Here is a 19224-nt window from a genome sequence, read left to right as displayed (position 1 = left end):
CTTGTTCAAGTACAAAGAATGAACTTCGGCAACTGCAGGTGCCTATATAACCATCACCCCAAACAAGATGGAAAGGATGTCCATCATTACAGAGAATATTTATTTCAATTCACCATTCTCCCCTCCTTCCCCATCATTTCCTGACTTCTATCAGTATAGATTAATTTTCATGTTCTTGGACTTTAAATAATGGATAATTGAGTACCCATTCTTTTGGATCTGGCTTCTTTCATTCAACATGTTTCTGAGGTTCATCCATGTTTTTGAATGTTATCGACAGCTTTTTCTTTGTATTGATGAGTAGTAGTTCATTGCATGAATAAACCACAAACTGTTTATCCATTATCCTGTTGAATATTTGGGATGTTTTGAGGTTGGAACTATTACGAATAAGGCTGTCATGATCATTCAGGTGAAGTCTTTGGGGGAATATTATTTTCATTTTTCTTGATATAACACCTCATAGGAAACTGCCAAAATTTCTCCAGTGTTTACATAATTTTACATTCCTACCAACATGTACAAATCCATATACTCTACAATCTCACCAAAGTTTGGTATTGTCAGTGTATTTGACTTTAGCCCTTCTAGGGTGTGTGAATAAATCACAGAGATGATTAATGATAAGCACATTTTTAATGCTTTTTTTTTTTTTTAAAAATTGAGGTATAGTTGATGTACATACCTTTTCATGCTCTTATTGGCTATTCTCTGTCTTTTGTAAACCATCTGTTCAAATTCTTTGGTCATTTTAAAAAGAAACTTAATTGAGGTATAATTTACACATCATATAAAACTCTTCTGTTTTAAAAAATGTACCATTCATTGACTTTAATAATTCACTGAGTTTTGCAGCTATCTACCACAATCCAGTTTTGGAAAATTCTCATGACCCCAATATGGTTCCTTGTGCTGCGTGCTCAGTCGCTCAGTCATATCCAACTCTTTGCGATCCCATGGACTGTAGCCCACCAGGCTCCTGAGTCCATGAAATGTTTCAGGCAAGAATTTTGGAGTGAGTTGCCATTTCTTACTCCAAGGGATCTTCCTGACACAGGTATAGAACCTGAGTCTCTTGAGTTTCCTGCACTGGTCGGCATATTCTTTACCACTGCACCATCCGGGAAGCCTATCCCTTGTGCTATTTACGATTAATCTCTATCCCCTTCCTTAGCCCTGGACAACCACTAATCTGCTTCGGCTCTATAGATTTGCCTATTATAGACATTTCATATGAATGAAGTCATGCAATAGCTAATCTTTTGTGTCTAGTTTCTTTCACTTGGCATAACATTTTTTGAGGTTCATTCATGTCATAGTATACATGGTATTTAATTTCTTTTTCTTGCTGAATAATATTCCATTCATTGTTTGATGGACAACTGAGTTGTTTCCACTTTTTAGCTATCAGGAATAGTGCCACTATAAAAATTTACATTCAAGTGCTTATGTGGACATACGTTTTCATTCCTTTTGGATAGATATCTAGGAGTGGAAATGTTAGGTGATATAACAATTTATATTTAACCCTTCAAGAAGCTGCCAAACTGTTCTTCAAAGCAGTTGTACTATTTTACATTCTGCCCAGCAATATGCAACAGTTATAGTTTTTCCTCCATCTTTGCTAATCTTAAAGTCCTAAAGATACCCTCCTGTATTTTATTCTAGAAGCTTTAGGCTTCTAGTTATTGTGACTAGATCACTGAGCCATCTGAAATTAATTTTTGTATATGGAGTAAAGGTATAGTTGAAGTTCATTTCTCCTTCTGAGGAGCCAGCTGTTTCAGCACCATTTGTTAGAGATTTTCCTCCCCTTGTTGAACTGACTTGGCACTTAGGCTGCAAATTAAGTGATCACATATGTGTGCATCTATTTCTGGATTCTCTTACCCTGTTCCACTGATCCATTTGTCTATCCTATGGATAGATAACACTCTTGATTACTGTAGCTTTATAGTAAGCCTTCAAACCTGGTAGCCTAAGTCCTTTATCTTTGTCCTTTTTCAAGACTGTTTGGCTAACTAAAGCCTTTGTACACTATTTCCATGTATATATATATATTTTAAAGTAACTTAATTTTTTAAACTTATTTTTGGCTGAGCTGGGTCTTTGCTGCTGCACAGGCTTTTCTCTAGTTGTGGACAGTGGGCCACTCTCTAGGTGCGATGTGCAGGCTTCTCACTGTGGTGGCTCCTTTTGAAGAGCACAGTCTCCAGGACGTGAGGGCTTCGGTAGTTGCAGCTCCTGGTCTCTAGAGCACAGGCTCAATAGTTGTGATGCATGGGCTTAGCTGCTCTGTGGCATCTTCCAGGATTAGGGATTGAACCTGTATCTCCTGCATTTGCAGGGAGATTCTTTACCACTAAGCCAGAGAAGCCTTTTCATATATATTTTAGAATCAGTTTGTCAGTTTCTTAAAAACAGACTTTTAGAATTTTGATTGGGATTGTACAGAACCTAGATATCAATTTAAGGAGAATGAACATCATTATTAATAATGTGTGTCATCCTATCTATATTGTATATCAATAAACACAATATATTGCATCAATTATTTTAGGTCTTCACTGATTTATTTCAGTGATGTTTTATAGCTTTTAGTGTAGAGGACTGCACATCCTTCAATAGATTTACTCTAAGGTATCCTTTTTTTATATAATTACAAATACATTTTAAACATTTCATTTTCTACTTATTCCTAGAAAAACTCTCTCATGCTGAAAAAATATGTATAAATTCTGCTTAAATATTTTTTCATAGATCAAAATTTAATCTTTAGGAGGACTATCTGAATCTCATCCTAATCCACCCATTTTTTTTTTAAACTAAGGTATAAAATTTCTGAGAGTCATACAAAAGGAATGCAAATTTTATTCATAAATGAATAAACTTTATATTCAAGAAGGCATAGCAAACATTTTGGTTGGGGTAAATTCTATACTTATTTGTAAGACCATACCATTAAACAGAACCTATAATATATAAGATACAAGCATGATTATATATAAGATATATATTATATCTTATATATGATATTATTATATATCTTATATCTCATATATATATATAAGATATAAGCATTATTATTATAAAGATTCTCAGAGAAATAATTTTTCTTGTGTGCGGGGTGGAGGGTATATTAGAAACTCTCATTGAGTTTCTATTGCTGCTCTAAATGGCTAAGGATTATAGATACTGGCATATCTATCTTAGTGATACTTCATTAAATATATTTTTGAGGGAGTACCAGGCATTATGAGGTTACTCTGTGATTCAGAATGTACCTAACTTACTAAAAATTTTATTTAGAATTTTTAAAGTTTGTTTTAAAAACAAATGTCTAAAAAATGGCAAATTTATTTTTAATCAAGATTTTCTTTAAAGGATTTAATTGTATATTTCTCAAAAATCAAAGACTTATAAAAATAGATGCAATAACAAAATGACTAGAATCAGCTGAGAATGATTGATATCTCCCCACTGCTTACTGGCATATGCACATTGTGGTTTGTTTAGGGTTTTGGAAAATTCATTATCTAAGCAGGAGGAGCAAGAAGGGATAAAGAGAATAATATGGCATAAAAGGTTTCTAAATCTCTACCTCCATCTTCACAGTCTTCAGGGGCTTTGGCTTTCTTACAAAGACGAGGATCCAACCAGGTGGTTGTCTTGGTATTGTGGCTGTAGAACAAAGATTTCAATTAGAAACAGTAAAGTAAAGAGGGAGAAAAGTATTTCAAAAGCAAAGATAAAAAGTGAATAAAAGGTATATGATGTTTGAACACTTATCTCCTCTAGGCTTCATCTGTATACTTCTGATTCAATAGTCTTGTTCTCAGACAATTACTTCAAAAGTCATAAAGGAAAGGTGATGCTAGAGGCACTAACTGAGAATGAAGGCTCTAAAGAAGGGATAAAATGCTAAGTGCATAATAACAGATGTTTATCTAAGCAATCAAAAATGTTTCAAAGGGTGGGCACATGGCCCCATACTGTGCTAAAAAGCTGCCCTTGAAAGGCCTGCTTTCTTGCCGGCTGAATTCCTTCCTCTTTCCAAAAAACACTATTTCTTAGGTGCCTGTGATGTGTGGGGATTGGGAATAAAGAGATGAACAATCAGATAGAGCCTCTTCCTTCACCAGGACTCACTAAAAATAAAAAGGTGAAATAATGTAAAAAGTTTTAAAGTATCTGTTTCTGTAACATGCAAGTAAAAATCACGGGTATCGTAAAACTCAACTCTACAAAACTAAATTTTCAACAGTGAAAGTGAAAGTCGCTGAGTCATGTCCGACTCTTTGTGACCCCATGAACTACACAGTCCGTGGAATTCTCCAGGCCAGAATACTGGAGTCGGGTAGCCTTTCCCTTCTCCAGGGGATCTTCCCAACCCAGGGATCAAACCCAGGTCTCCCACATAGCAGGGGGATTCTTTACCAGCTGAGCCACCAGGGAAGCCCAAGAATACAGGAGCGGGTAATCTGTCCCTTCTCCAGCGGATCTTCCCAACCCAGGAATTGAACCGGGTCTCTTGTATTGTAGGCGGATTCTTTACCAACTGAGCTATCAGGGAAGCCCTCTCAACAGTCTGGACCACATATTTAACAGGAAAAAAAAAAAAGAACAAAAAGATCCTCCTCGTCCCTTTTGAAGTAGGGCACAGATGCTTTCAAAGAGCGACGTCTGTTTCATTTCATTATAGGCCACAATCAGTTAGCTTCAGACCCAGGTCGCCATGCAGTAAATACTAATGCTAAAACAAAGCTATAATACTGCTGAGTAGACAGAGTTATAGTTTAAGTATCTGAAATATGAGGATATTAAAGAAAGAAAAATCCTGGAAGAAAATATATAGGAAGGCAATAAAACACAAATTAAAGCTCATCAAAGCAGAGGAAGAACAACAATGTGATCAAAGGAGAGATTAGCTCACTAATCTCTATGTTGACCACTTTTAGGAAATGAAGCCAGTGGTTTCAAGAAATGAATCACACCTCCTATGCTTTTCCTAACTCCTGAGCTACTTACAGAGCTACCTATGCAGTCACTTCCTACACATTGCCAGGTCAGATACTAGTTGGTAGACAGTGGAATACTTTTTTTGTATGCTGAATAATAGATAATCTAAGTAAGAGAAATCAAGATTGTCTGTGTTACCCATTCTGTCAAAGAGACAACTTCCCCAAAGCTAAACCAGTAAAATCAGTTTAAGCAAAATGAAAATGATCAGGATTCTAAAGTTGCCTATGAGCATGTAGATTGTTAGAGGAAAAAAAAAATCATGGACATATCTAGCTAAACCCATTTCAAAATGGCTACTTGAGAAAAGCTTAACTTTGGTTCCAAAGACCCAATCTTTGTATTGCTAAATCAGTAGATGGAGGTGACCTGCTAGGACTTTACTCATTATTCCCCAAAGTAAAGAAACACTCATGGGGTCTATTATACGCAAAACAAAATAGCTAAAGACTATAGACCTATATTAATAGTCTCTTTTTGCAAATTCATGATTTAACAGCAGCAGTAACACAGACCAATCACATTAGCTACAGCAAACAAGAGCTTTATCTAGCAGCACATAATATTCAATATATTCTAGATATTAACCCTTTATCAGATATATGGTATGCAAATATTTTCTATCTCATAGGTGGCTTTTTCACTCTGTTGATTGCTTCCCTTTGCTGCACAGAAGTTTAAAAGTTTGAAATAGTTCCACGTGTCTATTTTTGCTTTTGTTGCCTGTGCTCTGGTATCATGTCCAAGAAGGCCTTGCCAAATTCAATGTCATGGAGCTTTTCCCCTATGTCTTCTATTGCTTCAGATCTTACATTGAGGCCTTTAATACATTTTAATAATGATTACTGACAAAAACATTTCTTTTATAAATTCTCCCCTCTGCCCCCAGAAAGTACTAACTTACCTCTGTTTGCAGGATGAAATACTGTCAGATTCTATCTCATAATGTGCTTCTAAAGACATCCTAGCCTCTTTCAGTGACTCTACATTGTATTTGGGGGTTTAGTTTTAAAGTTAATATGAAAGTCAAAAATCTAAATTATCCTTAAAAAAAAAACCCTTAAATTGTCCACAGAGAAAAGCGTACCTGATTTTGTCCATTTTTGTATAATCCTGGTCATTAATGCCTATATAAATGTATAATGTAATCAATAAAGTACCACATATGGTAAAAAAAAAAAAAAAAAAAAAGAACACCGTACATAAACTATACATCTTTTAAACAATACAATCTCACTTGGTATAGTACAGTGCTCACTGTATGGGAAAGCTGTGGAATTTGGAACATATTGAGTCAACTGGTTTAAGTCTCCCACCTCTAATTCCTTTCTGAGTACATACATATTTTTTGAGTGTAATTCAGCCGCAGTATTTTAATTGTTATTTAACTGTTATAGTCTATTACCTTACTACATTCATATTCTACCTCTGGGCAAAGAACTTTAAAGAGAATTATATCTGCATGGCAACATAAAAATACTTCATGTTATATATTTGCATAATTATTTATAATATTTGTTCTCAGGTACAAATATAAAATCTTAGATTGATCAAATACATATGGTATCTTACAAACCAAAAAATGTACTTATATTAATAATGCTTTTTCATACAATAGTTTTATTTTTTGTGAATTTATATTGTACCAATTGCTCTGAGGATCAGTGATATTTTCCTCCTATATTATTTAACTATATCACCTGAATACATCAACCTCAAAATCTAGGTCTGAAAATATTTAGCTGAGATAATAAACACGGCCTCCTTCCAAACAATGATAATTTGTGAAATGCTCATTAAGGTGGACAATTCATCCAAAAGGTTTCAAAAACAAAAGGCAAAGCAAAATACCCTTTATTCCTTGCATTTTTCATTACTAGTGATAAATGTTTTTAATTCTATCTTCATAAAACTAGACATCAAACATATTATTTCTTTATCCATATCAAATAAAATGAAATATCATCCAGGGAAATAGATTAAGAATCAACTGTAATTTGTATGAAAAATATTTTTAAAGAAAGAAAAAAGAAATGGAAGTCTTGTAAAATTAGGTTACAAAAATGTAAAGGCAAGCCGCGCAGTGACAGGGCACATGGGAAAAGACACAAACATTCGCTTACTCAATGAAGTAGATCATCCCTGTATCAGTGTAGGCCATCTCCCAGTTTTTGGGCAGTGGTTCCAGATTTTCATCTCGCATCATATAATTTCTAAAGTCCATTGAACTGTTTGTTTGGTTGTAACTTGGGACGGTCTTTATCCAATCAGACGGCTCAGAATGCCTCTCTCTATTTTCTGCTATTCAAACAGAAGAGTGTGAAAAGGAGATAGAAGTTACACTCTCTTCAAACAGTCCTATTTCTAACAAAATGCCCAAATATATACTGCAAATTTCCTTGTCTGCTATGTCCATATTCTGCTATAACTGTTGAAAAAACAAATATACTGATTTTTTTTTCATTTGCTGCTGACATTAACTCTGTTCAGCACCTCTGAAGCTAGTCTGGGAAAGAAGCAAAAAATCAACACTAGAATCAATTCTGTATACACTAAATATATAAATATTATGTCAATATAATACATAAATAAATGTATCAATAAATATTATACTAACAAAAAAAATAACAAAACTAAAAAAACACTAAAAAGAAAACCATTACACTAACAATAATAGCCATAGCAGCACCTTTACACTTCATGGTCAGGCTCTATTTTAACTGCTTTATATATATTAACTCACAATCCTCATAGTAAACCTGTGCATATATATTATCACTACTGCCATTTCAAGATGAAGAAACTAAGGCCCAGGAAAGTTAAGTTCATTTAGGTTACACAGATAATAAACAGCAAAGCCAGGATTTGAATTTAAATGGCCCACAGCCTTAACTGCTGTATGTATCAAGCTGCCTTGTGCACATTTAACACAGGCCTTTAAAATAATACTGGCTTTTAAAAATTAAACTCAATAGACTTCCTGTTGTTGAATTTAATTGTCTCTTGGTGATATTAAAATCCTTTGAGAATCCCAAAGTTCACAATGTAGGTAAGAATACTAAAATTTGGTTACTCTCTACGGAGTTCACAATTAACATACTTAAAGATTGTTTCTAGAACTTAAAAGATAATATATCTGTAATAATTCCACACTGCAGGCAATGCCTCAGAATGAGATATCCTTAGAAGAGGCCCTAGATATAATTACGTGTCATCCTTATAGTACTTCCACTCCAATCATCCTTTATTCAACCAAGTTCTATAAAGCTTTAATCTTACTACTTACTACCTTTCCCTGTTTCTCAGCCCCATCCTTGCCCTACTTCAGTTCAGTTCAGTTCAGTCGCTCAGTCGTGTCCGACTCTTTGCGACCCCATGAATCGCAGCATGCCAGGCCTCCCTATCCATCACCAACTCCCGGAGTTCACCCAGACTCACGTCCATTGAGTCAGTGATGCCATCCAGCCCTCTCATCCTCTGTCGTCCCCTTCTCCTCCTGCCCCGAATCCCTCCCAGCATCAGAGTCTTTTCCAATGAGTCAAGTCTTTGCATGAGGTGGCCCAAGTACTGAAGTTTCAGCTTTAGCATCATTCCCTCCAAAGAAATCCCAGGGCTGATCTCCTTCAGAATGGACTGGTTGGATCTCCTTGCAGTCCAAGGGACTCTCAAGAGTCTTCTCCAACACCACAGTTCAAAAGTATCAATTCTTCGGCGCTCAGCCTTCTTCACAGTCCAACTCTCACATCCATACATGACCACAGGAAAAACCATAGTCTTGACTAGACGAACCCTTGTTGGCAAAGTAATGCCTCTGCTTTTGAATATGCTATCTAGGTTGGTCACAGTTTTCCTTCCAAGGAGTAAGCGTCTTTTAATTTCATGGCTGCAGTCACCATCTGCAGTGATTTTGGAGCCCCGAAAAATAAAGTCTGACACTGTTTCCACTGTTTCCCCATCTATTTCCCATGAAGTGATGAGACCAGATGCCATGATCTTCGTTTTCTGAATGTTGAGCTTTAAGCCACCTTTTTCACTCTCCTCTTTCACTTTCATCAAGAGGCTTTTGAGTTCCTCTTCACTTTCTGCCATAAGGGTGGTGTCATCTGCATATCTGAGGTTATTGGTATTTCTCCCAGCAATCTTGATTCCAGCATGTGCTTCTTCCAGCCCAGCGTTTCTCATGATGTACTCTGCATAGAAGTTAAATAAGCAGGGTGACAGTATACAGCCTTGACGAACTCCTTTTCCTATTTGGAACCAGTCTGTTGTTCCATGTCCAGTTCTAACTGTTGCTTCCTGACCTGCATACAAATTTCTCAAAAGGCAGATCAGGTGGTCTGGTATTCCCATGTCTTTCAGAATTTTCCACAGTTTATTGTGATCCACACAGTCAAAGGCTTTGGCATAGTCAATAAAGCAGAAATAGATCCAACTTAAATTCAATGATCTACCATTATAATTGCTCCCTTGTAAAAAAAACTCCTGAGGCCTTTTGCCCTACCTTACTTTTATCATATTGCTTGACTTAACTATAATTCTATTTAAATCTTACTCTCCACCTACTTTTCACCAGTATAGGTAGCTGAACGCAGGTGATACTAACTAGTTCACTTTTAACTCATGATCACTAACTTCAAGAGGGCATTTAATGATGTATGACAACCATAGGACATTTCTTTAGTCCATTCACTCTGTCTCTCCTAGATAACTTTCATATCTTCCTTCTTAAATCTTCTGCCTTATCCCGAATTTCATTTGGTGACCCTGTTTCCTATTTCACTGAGAAAATACAAAAGGAAGAGAACTTCTACAAATTCCCACCATCATATATATCTACATAGTAACTGTGCCCATTTTACTCTAACTTCTGTTACTATGAAAGAACTCTGTGTGTCTAGCAGATATCCTCATCCCCTCTTGCCTACAGCAGTTCATTCTCCCTCTCTCATATACCACCAATCTTTCTTATCTAGTAGACCATATTCATCCACATAAAAACAAGGTATTTCTCCATTCTATGAAAAGAAATTAAACAATTCTTTCCCTGCTTCCCAGCAACCCCATTCCATCTCTCTCCTTTTTACACCACAACTCCTTCAAAGAGTTTACCCTTGTTACCTCCACTTCCACTCTTCATTTGCCTCCGGAACTCCTCCAACAAGGCTTTTGATCTCTTGTCAATAAAACTGTTCTTATCAAGGTCACCACTTATCTCTACATAGCTACACCCAATGACCAATTCTCAGTGCCCATCTAGCTTGAGCTATCAGTAGCATCTGACATGAGGATCACTCTTTCTTGGAACATTCTCTTCTCCTGGCATCCAGGACATGACACTCTCCTGGTGTCCCTTCTATCTCACTGGCTCTTCTCAGTCTCCCTAATATCTGTATATTAGAGTGCTTTCCCAGGGTCCAGTCCTTGGACCTTTTCTCTTTCTACACTTCCTCTCTTGGTGATCTCACTCGGTGTCACTGTTATACAAGCTATATGCTGATGGTATCCAAATATGTATTTTCAGACCAGAAGACTGACTTTTAAATTCAATTTTAAACAAGACATTTCCGTTTGGAAGTCTAATGAACGTCTCAAATTTAAATACCCCAACCATAGCCCCCATTTCCAATGCAAACTGACTCCTCTTAAAACCTCTCATCTCAAAACATGCAACTCCATTCTTTCAAATACTCAAGTTAAAACCCTTGGAGTGGCCTTTTGAGGTAGGAGACAGTGGGCCTCTGGGCCAGACACCTAGTGCTGGTCAAGAGGAGTAAAACCACTCCTGAGGTCAAGGAAGACTTCCCTGTCTGCACATGCAAGGAAGCCTTGTTGGTGGTTGAAAAGGGAGGGGGCACCACCCCATAATAAGTGTAGACATGCACCCATAGGCTTCTGTGGTGGGATCCATCTTAGCAAAAATGCATCCTGGGAAGGGTCCATGGACCAGACAGGTGTGAAGAAGTAAACAAGATAATTGGCCAAATAGAAACAAAGACCCAGAAGGACTGCCCTATGAAAGTGATGTAAATCACATTTTTGCTCCTCCTCAGCCAGGACGCCAGCATTCCTCTCAAGGGGTGTATCTCTGCCTAGTTTCTGATTTACTGGGCTCCTCACTCAGGATACTGATACCCTTTCTCTCTGGATGTGTATTTATTTCTGTGTTAAATAAACTATTTTTCTGTGTGCTCTCATATACATTGTGCTATGTCTCTAATAATAAACTCTGTACCTGTTTTTACAGTTTTTGCCTCCTTGACACATTCTTGCTTTCCAAGAGGGGCAAGAGCCAAGGGCCTCTTTGCTTCTAGCCTCTAGCCCCTGGTGGTCTGGTGGTGAAGATTCCAAGTTTCCATCTAGGTTCAGTTCAGTTGCTCAGTCGTGTCCGACTCTTTGCGACCCCATGAATCGAACCATGCCAGGCCTCCCTGTCCATCATCAACTCCAGGAGTTCACTCAAACTCACATCCATCGAGTCAGTGATGCCATCCAGCCATCTCATCCTCTGTCATCTCCTTCTCCTCCTTCCCCCAATCCCTCCCAGCATTAGAGTCTTTTCCAATGAGTCAACTCTTCACATGAAGTGGCCAAAGTACTGGAGTTTCAGCTTTAGCATCATTTCTTCCAAAGAACACCCAGGGCTGATCTCCTTTAGAATGGACTGGTTGGATCTCCTTGCAGTCCAAGGGACTCTCAAGAGTCTTCTCCAACACCACAGTTCAAAAGCATCAATTCTTTGGTGCTCAGCTTTCTTCACAGTCCAACTCTCACATCCATACATGACCACTGGAAAAACCACAGCCTTGAATAGACAGACCTTTGTTGGCAAAGTAATGTCTCTGCTTTTGAATATGCTATCTAGGTTGGTCATAACTTTCCTTCCAAGGAGTAAGCATCTTTTAATTTCATGGCTGCAGTCACCATCTGCAGTGATTTTAGAGCCCCAAAAAATAAAGTCTGATACTGTTTCCACTGTTTCCCCATCCGTTTCCCATGAAGTGATGGGACCAGATGCCATGAACTTCGTTTTCTGAATGTTGAGCTTTAAGCCAACTTTTTCACTCTCCTCTTTCACTTTCATCAAGAGGCTTTTTACCCAGGTTAATTCCTGGGCAGGGAACTAAGATCTCTCTTCAGGACCACTCACTGCTCTCCCTACGAGATTACTTTGACTACTCTCTCATACCTGATATCTAGTCTGTTGGCAAATGTTACTGACTCAATCCACTTCTTGGAGAAAGTGATGGCACCCCACTCCAGTACTCTTGCCTGGAAAATCCCATGGATGGAGGAGTCTGGTAGGCTGCAGTCCATGGGGTCACTAAGAGTCGGACATGACTCAGTGACTTCATGTTCACTTTTCACTTTCATGCATTGGAAAAGGAAATGGCAACCCACTCCAGTATTCTTGCCTGGAGAATCCCAGGGACGGGGGAGCCTGGCAGGCTGCTGTCTACGGGGTCGCACAGAGTGGAACACGACTGAGGTGACTTAGCAGCAGCAGCAGCAATTCCCTTCTTACCTCTCATGCTTTCATTGAGTATACTGAAAGTCACTCAGTCGTGTCTGACTCTTTGCAACCCGATTAACTGTATAGTCCATGGAATTCTCTGAGCCAGAATACTGGAGTGGGTAGCTGTTCCCTTCTCCAGGGGATCTTTCCAACCCAGGGATCAAACCCAGATCTCCTGCATTGCAGGCAGATTCTTTTACCAGCAGAGCTACCAGGGAAACCCTGAGTGTAAGTTGAGTATAAGTCGTCATTTTTCACTTAAGTTACTGTAATATCCTGCTAACTAATACCCTTGTATATACCCATGCCTTCCTACTCCCTTTTCTCCACACAGCAGCCAGAATGAGCCTGTTAAGTTAAAACCTGTTTTATCATGGTACTCTTCTACTTAATACCATGATGGTTTCTCATCTCAGAATAAAAAGCAAAATTCTTCCAGTGACCTATAAGATCCTATATGATACACATTTCCACCACTCCCACAGCCACCATTATTTAGGTCAACAACCGACCTCATTGTTACTATTATAGTCTATTCTCTTTCAGCACTCTGTCTGCCCCAACCACATATAATGTATTGTCTACATTGTATCCAACCACGTTAGTTTCCTTGCTCTTGTCTGAATAATCCAGGGATGCTCCCACCTCAGGGCATTTGTACAGTATAATTAATTCCCTCTGGCTGGAATGTTCTTCCTCAGGATATTTTGAGCTCACTCTCACACTTCTTTCAACATCCCCTTCTTGGTGATGTCTTCTCTGATACTCTATCTAAAACTGCAACTTTGACCATCGCTACTTTTTATCCTTCCCCTCCTTGGCTTTTTCTCTTTAGCACTATCTAACTTAACTACATGTTATTCATTTATGTTGGATAATTCTGCCTCTCCCACCAGAAGGTAAGGTTCATGAAGCCAGGGGATTTTGTCTGTTTTGCTCACTGCTTTATTTCCAGCTTTTGGAACAAAGCCTAGCACTTAGTAGTCTACCAGATGCTCAACAGATATTTGTTGAATGAATAATTTCAATAAAACATATGATTTATTCTCTATGTAGAGAAAGTGACAGAAATTAAAAGGTACCCCATGTATAAATCAATCTGGGAGGGAATTACATTCTTGGGATGTATATACTAGAGAAAAGTGGAAACAACTATATGAGCAATAATACTTTTCTGAATACAATTTCAAAAGACTGCATAAAGAAGTTCACTTAACAGCCAATAATTTGAAAATGTTGTTTCATATAACACTAACTCTTTGAAAAAATTTTATCATTATTATATAACATATGTCATCCTATTGGGGTATAGTAGCATTCTTGTGTTAATTCTCAACAAGATATAAAATAATATACATACTTGTATATAAAAATAAACCTCCATCTACTGCTTCCATCCCCAACAATTTTCTGATCTTTCAAGACAGGAATTCCAGTCCCCCAAAGCAATACAAAAAGCAAGTTTAAATAAAGTTAACAACTGTGGTTAGTACTTACTCAGAAAAGACCAAGGGCTTTCAGCCATGTCTTGTATTTACTTTTCCTTAAAATAGTCTGAATAGTTTCTGTTATAAAGAAATATATGTGGAAGAGTCTTATGGTACCTACACACAAGAGATGGAATACAAACTTCCTCCCACACCCTCTTGGATACATTTCCTTTAAATATTAATATCAAAGAGGCTGCAACCTCTAGTCTAACAACCGTCTTACATGACAAGCATAAACTACGGAACTCACAGATAGGTGTACCTCTAAGGGAACTGCAGGGCTCACAGAGAGGCTTTGCATTAGGAAGTTCAAAAAAAAAAAAGGCATTTTCTTTTCCTTCAAATTAAGAACATATAACTCCCATTTGGGGACAGAGTCATGGTTTCTAATTCCATGTCTTAAACATTGAAAAACGTCAACAGATGTAAATTTGTGGGAGAGCAAAGTTGACATCAACATCATAAGACTCTAGGATATGATGATTTTCCTTAACAACCCCTAAAGACTTAGATGTAAATTCACCTAAACCTTTTTAGACCTGCTTTCAGCAAAATATATTGCTGTAATTCATTGAGCATATATGTGACATAACAATGTAAGATGATACGACCATAAAATAGAACTCGCCCTCTGAAGGGGGACACAGCAATGAATGTAATACAAGGACAGATAATAGTAAATTTTAATAACTGATAAAGGAAAAAATCAGAATGCTTGGGGAAAATGATATGGTAATAGATTCTGCAAATTTGGAGTTATAATCAAATGCTTTGATTTATTGGTGATTGTGAAACTCACTTAGTTGTATCTGACTCTTTGCTGTAGCCTGCCAGGCTCCTCTGCCCATGGAAATCTCCAGGCAAGAATACTGGAGTGGGTTGCCATTTCCTTCTCCAGGGGATCTTCTCGACCAAAAGATTGAACCCACGTTTCCGACACTGCAAGTGGACTCTTTACCATCTGAGCCACCATTATATTTTTTTAAGGTTCTACTACATGCCAAGCATGGTTTACGGCTTAAGGAGTACAACAATGAACAAAAGAAGAAAAACTTCAATCCTTATGAAGCTTATATTCTAGAGTTTTGAATGAAATTATTACAATAAATAGCACTGAAATGAGTTCTGCTGTGATTAATGAGAAGTATAAAAATCTTCTAAGGAATCACTATGTTATTTAGGGATACTCAAAGGCAGAAGATTCTCTGTCATTAAATTTATATTGGTTTGGCATTTAATGAAAAATGTAACAGTCAAATTTGGAAATTTTCTTTGAGTGACTCAGAATTTAAACTCAAAATATTGCTAAAAACCTTTCAGATAACTTTTAACAGCATATTTCTAAATCTTTGTTTTCGTTGAAGGCTAGATCTTAAAACGTCTATATTTTGCTCCAATTCTGTAAAGTAGGACTTAGGTCAACAAGATTCCCATATTCAAGCATCAGAAATGAATCTCAAATCTTTTAAGCAGCGGGGTAATGGCATATATTAGTACTAATAGTTTATAACTGATTTACCAAAACCGCCACTTGGGACAACTAACTTCAGCTTACAAAATGGTCAACAGAGATACACGATTTCACACAAAAATTTAAAAAGAACTTAGAATCCCATCACTTGCTGTTCCTATGCTGTGGGAAAAATTTTACTACTTCCAATTCAGTGTCATATTAAAGTCAACCAGGAGTAACAGCCAGAAGTTGTCCATCTGTTTACAAACCTGCATTTCCACTGCCGTTAACAGCTTCCTTGTCTTCATCTTCTTCCTCTTCAGGAAGAGAGCTGTCCATTCTTTCCATCTTGCTGACAGATGTAGTCCGTTTTCTCTGGGACTCTGTGTCAAATTCATTATCAAAGAGGACCTGATCAACTGGATCTGCCTGGAAAGGGCTGGGCTCTGCTGGAGGCTTGGGAGTTCCATAGAAGTTTCCTGAGGACAAATAACAGCAGCTGAAAGCATTGAATGTTGAATTGAGAGAACAATATGGCTTACTGTGTCTCTGCCCTGTTATACTGAAGTTTCTGAACACCCACCATTGGCCAAAAGGAGCTGAAAGCACTTTTTCTTGGAAGAGGAGGAGATAGACCAGAAAGAACTAATTTCTCAAGTGCTCGTCACCATATATTACCTAACCTTATCTAACACTCTAAGACTATTTGTACTAAGGCCAGGAAGTTGACTTTACATATGTAGGTTATTTATTCCTACAGGGCTTGCTTTGCATGGGTTTTAAATTAGGGCCTAATTTGTGAATTTAAATGCATCAATGCTCTCGTGTAAGACTAATTGGCATAAAAAGTGGGAGTAAAGGAGGAGAAAACTAACTCAAATAATTTTGTTCTGATATGTAACATAATGAGTTATTTCAGTAAAATAAGGAAATATGCAGGCAAAGGATAAAGCTAAGCACCTACCAGCCTGTTCTGAAATGTAGGCTGCTTATGCAAACATAATTTTAAAAATTTTTTCTAAGCATTTTAATTATATTGTTTTATCTGAAAACTTATTGAACAAATAGAAACTTTATTAGCATAATTCAATATTTGCTTACTCTCAGGAAAGCAAGAAATACTTTAATATGTTGTTTTGAAAATCAGTCATTTTTACAGTAACAATGAACATTCCAGAATAGAATGAGAACAACTGAATACCTTCTCAGTTTACCATGTAGTCCCCAATAGGCAGCCACACATGATGGAAATCGTTCAGTGAGTCTAGCTATGTTAGCAGTTTGTGGCTCCTGCTAGCTCTGAGCTTATATCAACCACTCTGCTGATGTAACAGAAAGATAAACAAGGACAGGGAGTAAAATATTCATGCTCTTCTTTTATTAAAACAAAAAACAAAAAAAACTCCAAATTCCTTGGCTCCTAAGGAGATGATTACTCATATAAGGTAAATTAACAGGGTATAAAATGGATTACTTTTCTGAGATGAAGCAAAAGCATAAAAAGTTATTCACCATATCATGGAGGCAAAGTGCAAGTTGCTCAGTCGTGTCTGACTCTTTGTGACCCAATGACTATACAGTCCACGGAATTCTCCAGGCCAAAGTACTGGAGTGGGTAGCCTTTCCCTTCTCCAGGGATCTTCCCAACCCAGGGATCGAACCCAGGTCTCCTGCATTGCAGGCAGATTCCGCAGATTCCTTACCAGCTGAGCCACAAGCGAAGCCTAAGAATACTGGACTGGGTAGCCTATCCCAGGTCTCCCGCCACAAGGGAAGTCTAAGAATACTGGAGTGGGTAGCCTATCGCTCCTCCAGCAGATATTCCCAACCCAGGAACAAACCAGGGTCTCCTGCATTGCAGGCAGATTCTTTACCAACTGAGCTACCAGGGAACCACGGGAGGCAAATCTACAAAGTTTACCTTGTCGTGCATGCTTTGAGGGGGAAAGTATTAAGATAACTTCTTTGGAAATCTGACTTTGTGTGTGAATTGTCATTAAAATGCTCAAGACAAAACAATGAAATCAAACTAAAAATACTTTTCAACCACATCTTCCCTCTCTCAATTCAACTACTCCTTGGCTTCTTTGGAAGGAATGATGCTAAAGCTGAAATTCCAGTATTTTGGCCACCTCATGCGAAGAGTTGACTCACTGGAAAAGACTCTGATGCTGGGAGGGATTGGGGGCAGGAGAAGGGGACAACAGAGGATGAGATGGCTGGATGGCATCACTGACTCGATGGACATGAGTCTCAGTGAACTCCGGGAGTTGGTGATGGGACAGGGAGGCCTGGCGTGCTGCGATTCATTGGGTGGCAAAGAGTCGGACACGACTGAGCAACTGAACTGAACTGAACTTGGCTTCCAAATCTAGGTTTGAAATGGAGTTAATCCTATCATGCAAATGTATGCAAAGAGTAATTGTAAAACAGACTAAGGATCTCTGTAAACTTTTGGCCCATAAGTAAAGCAAGGGACAATGAAAAAGCCAGTTCACACTTCTCTGGGACAGAAGGCACAGAAATGCTTCAAACGGAGGTTTGGTTGGGGAATAGGATGCCCTAGGATCCCATTTTTCCCTTCATTATGTCCAACAGTCACACTACCAAGGAATCCGGATGTACCATGAGAAAGTTGAAAGTCCTTTCCCCCCCCCCCACTTTTCTAAGGATGGTAGTTTTACAGGAAATACTAAAAACACATTTTACTGCGTATTATATATTGTTAGTAACTCTTATCTAATTCTAGGTTTAACTTTTTTTCTAGAATGAAAACTATGAAAAAATTCAGGATATGATTGCTATATCCATAACACTGACAAGAATTTAGAACTTCATAATAAATTCTGGAAGTTGCCTTATTTTAAAAAATTATTGGCTTAGATGAAAAAAAGAAAGCTAACATTGCTTATAAGTAAATTAGATCTATTTTTCTTGAGTTGTTGGTAAATACAAGATTTCAGATACTGAAAGGTATAGAATTACAAAGTTTGTGAACCCCAACGATAGTTATTCACAAAAAAGCTTTTCATCTTTTTGAAGCTACTCTGGAGTTTTTTCTTTTTTCTCTTTCTTCTTTTCTGAAGTGTTTTCATTTTTACGATAGACCAACCATTAAATATTTTAAACCCATATAAAATCAAGGACAACAATGTTAGACTAGTTAGAAATTTATTTACACATACCCAGATACTAACTTGGTGCCAGATTCCTTTCAGGTCTTCCCTCTCCCCCTCCTTGATGACATACATATTCACTCATATATATATAATTCAAGTCCTAATTTCCTGTCTGTCCTTCCCATTCTCTCCTGAGTTACCCTAATGTTGGTATACGTCATTTCCTGGCATGTTATATACATCTAGGACATATGTATATGCATATATAACATATAAATGTGCTTAGTCGTTCAGTCGTGTCCAACTCTTTGTGACACCATGGACTGTAGCCTGCCAGGTTCCTATGTCAATGGGATTCTCCAGGCAAGAATAGTGGAGTGGGTTGCCACGCCCTCCTCCTGGGGATCTTCCTAAAACAGGGATAGAACCCAGGGCTCCTGCATTGTGGGTGGACTTTTTATCATCTGAGCCACAAGGGAAGCATAACATATAAATACTACTGTTTTAATAAAAGCTTCATGGAGTGTTTATAACATTTCATATCTTTTTTTCTAAACAGTATGCTGTCCATATCCTTTTGTAACATTCTTTTTGTACAACTGTATTTCTAAGACTTATTCCTATAGATAC

At 37.7% G+C, this 19224-nt stretch overlaps 1 protein-coding gene across 10 annotated transcripts in view; it reads right to left on the bottom strand.

Moving 5' to 3' along the window:
- MAGI3 (membrane associated guanylate kinase, WW and PDZ domain containing 3) overlaps window positions 1-19224 on the bottom strand; it is a 292911-nt gene that overhangs the window by 72902 nt on the left and 200785 nt on the right. For 8 of the 10 annotated variants that reach the window (XM_086391923.1, XM_086391925.1, XM_086391926.1 and 5 more), the window contains 3 exons: window positions 15745-15954; window positions 7143-7320; window positions 3602-3681 (listed from right to left, as the gene is read on the bottom strand). In XM_086391923.1, the coding sequence (XP_086248049.1) occupies window positions 3602-3681; window positions 7143-7320; window positions 15745-15823 (337 nt within the window). In that variant the 5' untranslated portion in view covers window positions 15824-15954. The remainder of the gene's footprint in view (window positions 1-3601; window positions 3682-7142; window positions 7321-15744; window positions 15955-19224) is intronic. The other 2 variants (XM_086391930.1, XM_086391921.1) reach the window with 1 other exon arrangement.

Source organism: Bos grunniens, chromosome 3, assembly GCF_055505025.1.
Source record: "Bos grunniens cultivar Pamir isolate PY7600 chromosome 3, Bosgru_T2T1.0, whole genome shotgun sequence".
NCBI lineage: Eukaryota > Metazoa > Chordata > Mammalia > Artiodactyla > Bovidae > Bos > Bos grunniens.
Note: the sequence above shows the minus strand (reverse complement) of the source record. Positions and strands in the feature narration are given on the sequence as shown.